The sequence below is a fragment of the Plasmodium fragile genome (genome assembly GCF_000956335.1).
Source record: "Plasmodium fragile strain nilgiri unplaced genomic scaffold supercont1.108, whole genome shotgun sequence".
In the NCBI taxonomy this organism is placed as follows: Eukaryota; Apicomplexa; class Aconoidasida; order Haemosporida; family Plasmodiidae; genus Plasmodium; species Plasmodium fragile.
The window spans coordinates 34420-45699 of NW_012192688.1; the positions used below are offsets into that span (position 1 = coordinate 34420).

At 52.1% G+C, this 11280-nt stretch overlaps 2 protein-coding genes across 2 annotated transcripts; both read left to right on the forward strand.

Moving 5' to 3' along the window:
* Positions 1-218: 218 nt before the first annotated feature.
* AK88_05255 (uncharacterized protein) lies at positions 219-4898 on the forward strand (the record flags this gene model as incomplete). The annotated part of the gene is made up of 6 exons (XM_012482857.1): positions 219-293; positions 433-1177; positions 1352-1408; positions 1810-2397; positions 2886-3616; positions 3789-4898. 6 exons carry the CDS (start codon positions 219-221, stop codon positions 4896-4898), a joined length of 3306 nt encoding a protein of 1101 aa, XP_012338280.1.
* Positions 4899-6445: 1547 nt separating this feature from the next.
* AK88_05256 (uncharacterized protein) lies at positions 6446-11199 on the forward strand (the record flags this gene model as incomplete). Its single annotated transcript, XM_012482858.1, has 6 exons — positions 6446-6544; positions 6787-7549; positions 7724-7774; positions 8247-8567; positions 9120-9805; positions 9976-11199. 6 exons carry the CDS (start codon positions 6446-6448, stop codon positions 11197-11199), a joined length of 3144 nt encoding a protein of 1047 aa, XP_012338281.1.
* Positions 11200-11280: the final 81 nt, after the last annotated feature.

An 11280-nucleotide genomic window follows, 5' to 3' on the forward strand; every position in this document is an offset into this window, starting at 1 on the left:
AGTGTTGTATTGTACTTCTCACTGCGTGACATGTTGCGAGTGAAGGATATAGCAGGACAGTATATATCATACACGAACCACAGCCGTGGCACGCGGCTGGCAGGAAACCGGATTAAGTATCATGAATAATGATACCTCTGTATATGGACAGTACGTCTACTTTATTAATGTATTAGTTCATGCTGCAGAGATACTTGTGACCGTACGTGAATAGTAGAATGCATCGGTACCTGACGGATTTAATCACAGATTGGTTAAAGAGAAGGAAAAGTTCACAGCAGGCAGATTTGAATGTAAGTCATATCATAAATGCGTGCGGTATACAGGAATGCCCGTAGACTTCGCCGGGCATGGCGGTATTGAGTGCATAGAAATATATAAACTGCAGGAGTATATGTGCACATTGATCTCCGCATCCTCTTTAATCTGCAGAGAGGGATATGGGCAGACATGGGCGATATGTTCCAAGAATTCGTAGGACATATGAATAATGAAGAGGACCCTACCTTAGACGTGATATGCACGATGGGCAGAGCAACTAACGAAATTACGCAGGCACAAATGCCATTATGCACGAACATTGTGCGCGTCATATCTTATATGGAAGAGAGATTAAATAGTTCAGAAAGGCAAAGCAGGGAACAAGAAACTGACAGAGAGGTGAAAAAGACCATGCGGTGTATAATAGGGAAAGTGAATCTGATGGCACTACGGGAGGAGTATTGCGGGGCGACACGCATGTGGGCATATATAACGGAAAAGGCGCAAGAGCTGGCTACGGCCTTGGACCCGGAGGGAGGCAGACGCAGTAACCAGTGTCATTCGTGGGATATAAGTCGTTTGAGCCTCGGTGGAAGGGATATAGAACAAGAAATTAGAACGTGGATATCGAAGAGTGCGCTTTACGAGGGTATGGGGTATTCTGGACTGTGTACGACAGGACAGGGAGCTAGCGGCACCGTACAATATAAGACTAAGCAGGAGATAACACGAAGCATAGTACAACGCACGCAGCAATTGCGCGAGAAAGTTCAGGAAATTGTAACGAAGGTGGAGAAGGAAACGGCAGACCTAATACCTTCCACGGAACAATCGAATTCACACGGCCCCAACACACAAGCAGCACATCCAAAGGCTGCAGCATCGCCGGTAACCACACCATCAAAGGAAACGTCAGGTAAGGACCGATGGGAGAAAGCACGAATACGGCCCGTATCAATATACGGCAGCTACGAATAAGAACCGTATGGCCCATATGGATGCTGCCGCCACAACAACGCACGGCCACAACTACGCACACGCGTGAACAAAACAACACGCACCCACGGCGGAACACCACCCCCTCGGTGAGCCCAGCACAGCGGCGTCCACGACGGCAGTGGTAGCGACGACGACTATGTAGCTACCAGTATGTAGCGGTAGCGGCCACTGTGTAGCGGCGACGAGTGCGGCGGCCACGACGGCATTGGTAGCGGTTGCGGCGGCGACGCGTGATGGAGCGCCAGCCACGGCACCGGAGACGAGATGACGGAGCGTGACGGCGACAACACATACAAGTGTACTGCTATCACCTCCGTCCACCGAGTACGCAGTCCACCTCACCGTACGCTTGCTGTCGCCTGACCCAGGCCACCGAGTACGCAGTCCACCGAGTCCATCTCGACCCACTGCATCGAGCCGGACCGTACCCTGCCGCTACATGACCCAACCGTCTCGCGCCTTCTTTCTGTACCACTTGTATCCTTTTTTTTTTTTATCATCTTTCGCATCCATCTTTCTACCACCTTTGTTCCGTTGTCCTCATTGCAGCAACGAAGCAGGACGCACGCACACCACAAGCCGACAAACCTGCGGCTACCAAACCAGCAACCACAAAACCGGTAACAGGGGGAGGAGGAGACAAGAACGGGGCGAAGCCCTCGGCACCATCAGCAGCAGGCACATCAGGAACAGGAACATCTTCCGGACAACCACGATCAGATTCCTCGGCTGGGGAAGGACAGCCGGCCGCAGCAGGATCAGGAGCAGGCGGGCAAGGACCAGGTCAAGCACCAGGACCGGGACAACAACCCCCACCACCTCCACCACCACCAGAACCGGCACGTCCTGCAGCACCTAAAGGGGAACAGGGAGCAGCATCCAGTACAGGAGGATCCACAACACCCACAAACAAGTCAGGAGCGGAGGCGCAGACGCCACAGGCCACTGTTACCAATAACGAGAAAGGAGAGACTCAAGGTAAGAAAGCTGAATGTACCAAGCATGTGACCGAGTCCCACGCAGGGCAATCAGGCCGCGGGCAATATGCTGATCCCATTGATGACTCCAGAGGAGGTACAGGTGGCTCCTCAGTATCTTTCACTGTTGCCGTCACCACGCCCGAATGTTCAGACACAGGTAACATTGTTTCACATGAGCATACTACTGAGCTTTCACACTGTGTCAGCGTACGCCGCGTGTACTATTAAACGAAGAACAAAAAAGAGAGAGAAAAAAAAAAACAAAAACAAGAAACAACAATTTCCGGAGAGAGAGGGAGAGACAACACGGCGCGAGAGAAACCAAACGTCGAATGAGAGTGCGCGGCAGCGCGATCGGCCAAGCGACGGGTCGGCCGCGCGATGTACACGTAGACGTCGAAGCAGACAGACAGACACACACTGTCTGTGTGTTGTGTGTGTGTTGTGTGTGGGAGAGACAGAGAGAGTCTTTTCCCGGGGTGGCACCAGCCAACCACCGTTCGCACCGGGCCCCCATACCCTCGTGAACCATGCCGCCGTCCGTCTCTTGCCCCGTGGCACCAATGGTGCCAACCGTGTGGGCATGCACCGTAGAAAACTTCAGTTTCATGACATTCTTTCTTTCACCTGACCTTGATCTTACAGGTGGCAGTGCTACAGAGCACACGACATCTAAGGACGGCCACGGTTCATCAGCGGTTGCAGGAGCAGCACCCGCCGCACCGGAATCCCAGCCACTTACCCCTGTCTCCACTATGGGGCAGGATCCAGACAAGGGTTCGACGCCGGATGTGGTTACTACAATATCATCATCAACATCAGGGGCACCACCAACACAGACAGATCCCGTAGATGCAGTACCAGGTTCACAAGCACCGGTACATTCTGTGGACGACAGCACTGCGGAACCCGCTGGTCAGGGCGTCGCCGTCGGTAACGATGACCCCCCTCCTCTCAATCCACCCAAACCAAAACCGAATCCGAACCCAGATCAATCGGGTAGTAGTGGCAGCGGCGGCGGCGGCCAACCGCCCGCAGCAGGTACTGCAGGTGGAAGTGGCGGAGGTGGGGGAGGAAGTGGCATTTCCTCATCCTCAGGACCCGGTTCTAACGGTGACCAAAACCCTGCTTCCTCCGGTCCTGGCTCCACCGGCGTTGCGCAATCAGGTTCCTCCGGTACCACACCACACGAGCCATCCAGTGGGACAGTTAGTCCATCAGGTGGTACATCGGGTCCAGCAGCAGGACCCCCTACTACACTACCACCTCCGACCCCTCCATCGAAACCCTTCGACCCCAAGGATCTTGTCCCCTATACCCCTGCGATCATTCCCGCGGTGGTTGGTATTGGGCTCATTGCCTTTTTCCTCTGGAAGGTAAGTATATACGACAATGCGGGCATGCCGCATGTGCCGGATGTTTAGACCGCAGAACATCCCAACCGGCTCCCATATATGATCTTTCTAACCAATATGCCCCTACACGCGCGTTCATTCCTTTTATCCTACCGTCCTCACCCTCCTCTTTACCCCCTTGTTCTGTGCTTAGTACTTTGCGTACCTCGCCAAACGACGACGAACGTATCGCACCGTTCGTGACGTGCCGTCACCGCCACTCGACGAAGCCATTCTAGACCATCTACAACGCGGCGAACTGCCACCACCCGATTACGGCTACACGATGAGTAGGGATAGGCCACCTGCGTCTGCTGCCGAACGCCGCGGACGACGTCAACCACGCGTGAATCGCCGCACGATCATCGACCTACATCTAGAAGTGCTCAACGAATGTGACGCGGCCGAATGGGAAAGCGTCAAAGACGACTATTTGCAAATACTCGTTGAAGAGTTTATGGGGGACGGCCATGGGCATAGTAGTTCCCCGGCTTCTTCTTCGAACCGGGATTCACCAACCAAGGATTCGACAACCCTGGATTCATGTCCACTTAACGAAGATGACCCCGATCCATGGAGTTGTATGGAAACCATACAGTTAGAACGGGACAGTTCTCCACCGAATGAACACGATCCATGGAGTTGTATGGACACCATACAGTTAGATTCAGAACAGAGTCGTGCTCATTCCGACCACGGTGACGCGACGGCGGCGTGCACTAATTGGATTAACTGGATTGACCGCAACAAGCACCTTTTGCGGGAGTGCACGGCACAGGCATGGTTTTTGCAATTAAAAGCGGATTGGAAACAATACCTGCGCGAGCACATGGTGGCAGAGGAGGACAACGGAGTATCCGGGCAGCGTGAACTCGGTGAATCGGCAACCCCGCAGATAAACAAGCTTGACGCATGGAAAGAATGGGTAGCGCAACAACATCGGCAAATGAGTGTACATAGGAAGCAGGAGTGGTGTAAACATTTGTTGAATAATGTAGAGGAGGCGACAGTATCGCAAAAAGGCGAAGTACCACGAGTAGAAAAACACTTAGAAGTGGACAAAGTAATGGGCACAGAACACATGCTACGAGTGACGCATGTACCGCGCACGCAACTGCATACGCAACCTTACATGCAAAAACGGTTAACCGCTAAAACATGGATACTCATCCTGGCATTAGTCATAGAACAGTGCGAGCTCGAATGTCGTTTGCAGCAGACGGAGTTACATGTGGATGCCCTATTGCAACAGTGTTCACATTAGGATGACGGGGCATATGCATGCGACATAACGCATGCTGACCGTAGACCACTTTTATTTCATTATGTGATACACATAATATATTTCGGGTTTACATTATTCTATACCTTCCTTTTTTTTTTTCTGCTCTCTTCTGCTTACTTGTGCTGCCTTTTGCCTTGTTTTGTTCTTTTTCTCTGTAGTCAACTTCTTTTAACATGACCATAGGAACAGGGTGCTACAGGTCCAATGCATATAAAATGTAGATTTAAATGAATAATATCAAGGGGTAGTATTCTCCTTTATGTGCAGTTCATTATTAAAAGCTGAGCAAGTGCATTCTACGGGTATAGTGCAGCACAAATATAGCATGCGCATACGCATTCCAGTATAAGGAGCGATTGTCTCTCTGAGCACACGCAGGCCGCGCAAACCGCATTGTAGCCGAGTAACGCGACCGCGTGTAAGAAGGGGTTCTGCGAAGTAGCCGAGTGCATGAACGAGGAGATTGTCTCTCCGAGCACACGCGTCGACCGCCGTAGCCGCGTGTAAGAAGGTACACATTGTCTCTCCGAGCAAACGAGGCAGCGTAAAGCACTGTCGTCGAGTGTACGAAAGGAGGAGAGATTGCCTCTCCGAGCAAACGCGGCCGGGTAAAGCACATTGTCGACGAGGTAGCCGACTGTCACAACCAGCAGATTGTCTCTCCGAGCAAACTCGTCGAGTAACGCGGCCGCGTACACCGCATTGTAGCCGAGTGTAAGAACGGAGGAGAGATGGTCTCTCCGAGCACACGCGTCGAGCAACGCGGCCGGGTAAACGCGCATTGTGGCCACGTGCAACACCGATTCGACGTAGTGGCCGAGTGTAAGAAAGGAGGGAGAGATTGTCTGTCCGAGCAACCGCGTCGACCGCCGTAGCCGCGTGTAAGCACGATTCAACGAAGTAGCCGAGTGTAAGACGCATTCGACGAAGTGGCCGAGTAAGGGGTTCGAGGGAAGGATTTCCATTGAGGGATTCAGTGAGGGAGCAACGAGCAGCGGGGGGGACGGAGGAAGGAACACACATATTATGTGGGCAGGCGAACCAGGGCGACAACGACGGCAACGACGGCAACGACGGCAACGACGGCAACGACGGGAGCACAAGTTGATGTTGTTGTCGCTACTGCGGTTTTAGTGTACAAGGGGTTTAGTGTACGCAGAGAGATGGTGTGTGAAGGCGTTTAGTGGAGAAGGGGTGTTGTTTTTAAGGGGTGTATTCATGACGGTGTGTAGTATATTCCTATTTTTTCCTGTCTTTTTTTTTTCGTTCTTTTTTTTTTTTTTCCTTTTTTTACTTTATGTTTATCTGTCTGTTAGTACTATGTCCAATTCATGGTGGAATACTAGAATCAGCGGCTACGTGTCCAACGGCATATTAACAACCTACTGTGTGCATATGTTCTAAGTCCGCATACGGTGAAGACTGAATATATGCAATATTAACATATGTACGCACGTATTGGGTTAGTATGACGTCATGGTAATATCAGCAGAAGTGGAATTATATATGAGCATAGCAATAATATCATGGCTGAAAAATTGGTAGAAGTCTTGGTGGAGTATGTACAACAGAGACAAATAGCATCTGATAAGGGAGAAGGCCAAGCAAGGAAGAGTGAATTCAGTGTAAGTGATTATACAGAGCGACTAGGATAATTCAGTGTATAGTGGTCATTGTATACAAAGAGAAGTCTAAAATTTATTTTGGGAGCACGATGAGTATTCATGCATTATAAAGTCATGTTGCTCATTCACCACAGTGAACCATATATGTCAGGAGAATAGCATTGATTCTGTGTTAGGAACAGTCAGGAAAGGCACAGGTACACAGTGTGTATATTTGTGGACATGTGTTGTTATATTTACAGGATATGCTCTGGGACGACATAGAAAAACTATTCACGGAGCTGACTGCTACATTGAGAGTCAAGACTACTATAGAAAATGCGGTGTGCCAGGCACTCTATGGGAAAGCCAAGGAGTCTGTAGTACAGAGGCTGATATGCCGGTACATCGTGAAAATATTTGTATACATGGATGGCACGGCAGAAGTAGTCACGGGTGGGACAAAACTAAATGCCGAGCAGAAGAGCTGGAGGGACTATTTCAAATGTGTGGTAGGGAATGTGACATTAATAAAGTTATTTGAGAAGAACTGTGCAGCAAAGGACATTATAAATAAGGTGTCCAGGCACATGAGTACAATAAGTAAAGCACTTGCGGGGCACACTAATAGCCAACAATGTCAGGGCCTTGATTATGATAGCCTGAGCATTGGCACGAAGTTTGTGGCCGGAACGATGGGTGAATGGATAAATAGGTGGAGACTAACATCCGTTGGAGGGTTAGGTGGGTCCCGAGCACAGACCTCCTGTGCTGCACCAACAAGTATAACGAAGGCGAGAGCGAAGACAGATAGTGAAGACGCGCATGTAGTGAAACTGTTCCAGGACGGCACTGCAAGAGAGGTAGCGGGATTAATACACAAAGAGGCGAAAATAACGGAATCCCAGAGAAGAAGAATAATGCAGGCAGCGAAGGATAAAGGAACAGCGACCAGTGTACTGGACGAGGTAATGCGTCAAATAGAAACCAAGCACCACGGCGACGGAGGGAACATTCAGGTGCCAGGTAAGGACGGGGAAACAAGCACAGAGCAGTGCGACGGGAACGGATAAAGTAGGAAGGGATGAAAACACAAGACGAGGAGAACGCAACACCATATCAAAAGACCTTCCTGGATTCTAGGTCCCTGAGCACAACATAACCTACGCATTCCCTACAACTTTTTGCCATTGTTTACAGATCCTAGCGCCTCCATACACGCAACCGGCACACAACCACAGGGACCGAAAGGTAAGGACCGATGGGAGAAAGCACCAATACGACCCGCTACGTAACGTATTGCTCAATATGGATGCCGCCACAAAACCACGCACGCGCGGCGAGAACAGCAAACGACTTCGCTGACGTGTGCAGTCACGACGGGAGCGGCGTCACTGTGGTGCGGCCACGAGTGTAGACGAGGTGTGCGCGGCGGAACCGCATGGAGCGGTGTCGAAGGCCGGAGACGGACGACATGACGGCCACAAATATAAGTGTACTGCTATCATCCGTCCACACAGTTCAACTGACCGTGCGCTTGCTGCCGCGTCACCGTGTCCACCGAGTGCACCGCGACCCATGCATCGACCCACTGCATCGAGCCGGACCGTACCCGGCCGCTACCTGACCCCACCGTCTCGCGCCCCTTCTTTCTGTCTACCACTTGTGTCCCTTTTTTTTTTTTATCATCGTTCTACCATGTTTCTTGGGTTCCCCATCTTAGGTAAACCAAGTGCAGGACGCGAACTCGGGGATCCCGCAGGAGGCAGGTCATTGCCGCCATCGCAACCACAAGCACCGGCATCTGCAGTATTACCAGCAAGACCACAGGCACCTCCTCCACCGTCACCACCTCAGGACCCGACTACTCAGGGCGGCAAGGAAACGCACAGTACAGATAGGTGCTCAAAGCCAGCACAGTCTGCCACAGTCGTAAATGCAGGCGAAGGTCTCGCCGGTGCTAAATCCATTACCACTATCACTTTTGGCACGAGTTCCGGAACTCATGATGACTGTGACCAGAAGTCCAAAGACACAGAAGCAGGTATTGTCCTGAGTGCATATCCACAACAAAAACACAGAGAACACAAAACACACATACAACTTTTCCGGAGAGAGGGAGAGAGAACACGGAGAGCGAGAGAAACCAAACGTCGAATGAGAATGAGCGCGACGCAGAGCGGCAGAGTGATGGGTCGGGCGCGGGGGAGCGTAAGCCGCCGCGGGTTGGCCGCTGGATGTAGCGGCCGGTAGAGCGACGTATAGATGTCGACACACACACTGTCTGTGTTGTGTGTGTTGTGTGGGAGACAGAGAGAGTCTTTTCCCGGGGTGGCACCCTGCCCCCGGGACCGCGTCCGTCTGCTTCCCCGGTCCCACGTTCCTGCCCGTCTCATGCCCCGATGCCTGCCGTCCCCGTGGCACCAATGGTGCCGACCGCGTAGTCAACCATCCAGCGCCGGTGATGTCGTGAAACGAGGGACAACCGCAGTCAACCGACCGTGGTCCGCTGACCGCAGGACTAACCATCGGCAACCATGCATCCCAGAACAACTTCCGTTTCCTTCTATGTTCTGTTCGCTCCTTCAATTTACAGGTCTCAGTGCCCCTACGAATACAGAGTCCACCGAGCAGACGGTACCGCAGGCAGCAGCAGGACCGCCGTCATCGGGTCCTACATCCACGTCCACGCAGACACCTTCTACAGAGGCAACACGGGCAGCGACTCCCGCCGGCCCGCCCGGTCCCACAGCTACCGCTGGCGAAGCCGACAGCAGCGGTCAGGATGCCGTCGTCGATGGCGGCAATGATGACCCCCCTCCTCTCAATCCACCCAAACCCAAACCGCACCCGAACCCAGAACAATCGGGGAGCAGCAGCCCCAGCGGGCCGACCAGTACTGGGCGTGCACCAGACGGTCAAAGTACACGCAGTTATGAACGTGGTGGAGGAGGTGCTGTGGCTCCAGGTAGTCCACCTGGCAGCCAGGATATTGCCAGTCCGGGCGGCGGTGACCCAAGTGCATCCTTACCCCCAGGCGGCGCACAGGATCCCAACCACGGAGAAATCCCAGCAGTTGTCACACAGAGCGGTTCAGGGCACGTTCCAGGGGGAGGTGTGTCCAATACTCCCGGTGGCCCCACTCAAAAACCTAATGACGCACCCCCACTTGTTCCCCTTCTCCGTTCGAAACCCTTCGACCCCAAGGATCTCATCCCCTATACCCCCGCGCTCCTTCCCGCGGTGGTTGGTACTGCGATCATTGCCTTTTTCCTATGGAAGGTAAGTATATACGGCAATCCCGGAATGTCGCATGTGCAGGATGTTTATACCGCAGAAACTCCCTACGGGCTGCAATATATGATCTTTCTAACCAATATGCCCCTACACCCGTGTTCATTCCTTTTATCCTACCGTCCTCACCCTCCTCTTTACCCCCTTTTTTTGCTTAGTACTTTGCGTACCTCGCCAAACGACGACGAACATATCGCACCGTTCGTGACGTTCCGTCACCGCCACTCGACGAAGACATTCTAGAGCATCTACAACGCGGCGACCTGCCGCCACCCGATTACGACTACACGATGGTTAGGGATAGGCAACCTGCGTCAACATCCGCCCGACGACGACGCTCGCCACGCGTGCATACGCGCACGATTATCGAGCTACATCTAGAAGTGCTCCACGAATGTGAAGCAACAGAATGGGAAAACGCCAAAGACGACTATTTGCAGATTGTCGTGGAGCAGTTTGCACAGGAGTTTGCGCAGGATTTGATGCGGGACCAGGAAACGAATAACAATATCGTGGGTGTGTCTACCGCAGACCATGGTTTACTAGGAAACCATGTTCCATCCACCCTGGATCCACCCATTGACTCCGACGGCCACGATCCATGTCCACCACATGACCCCGATCCATGGAGTTGTATGGAAACCATACAGTTCGCACGGGAGCGTGCTCCACCTAACGCAGATGACCCCGATCCATGGAGTTGTATGGAACCTGTACAGTTAGCAACGGACACTTCTCCACCTGACGAAGAGGACCCCGATCCATGGCGTTGTATGGAAACCATACATCCCGAAAAACAACAGCGGAATGTCCATTCCCACCCTGGGGACGCGCCGTCGGACTGCACCCAATGCATCCCTTGGATTGACCGCAACAAGCACCTATTGCAGGACTGCACGACACAGCAGTGGTTTTTGCAACTAAAGTTGGAATGGACACAATACCTGCGTCAACATGCGCCAAACGACGACAACGTGCATCGTGAACTCAGTGAACAAAGAAGTATTGGATGTGTGGAAATGAAAAAAGATGCCTGGAAACAGTGGGTCGTGAAGCAACATAACGACATGGCAAAGTATATCGAAAAAGATTGGTTTAGGCATTTGTTGAATACTGTACAGGAGGAGACAGTGCCGGCAAAAGGCGACGTACCTGCCGTCGACACAGACTTAAACATGCAAATAGTAACAGCAGCCGCAGACATACTAAGCGTGAGAGATATACCACGCACGCAACCACTGCATCCGCAACCTTACATGACAAAACCGTTAACTGCCCAATTGTGGATGCTCCTTCTCGCGTTCGTAATCGAACAATGCGAGCTTGAAAGCCGTTTGCAGGAGAAGGAGTTATATGTAGATGACCTATTGGCCAAGATCTGACATTCGGATGACGGCGCTCATGCATGGGGCATAACGCATGCTAACGGTAGACCACTTTTACTTCATTATGTGATATACATA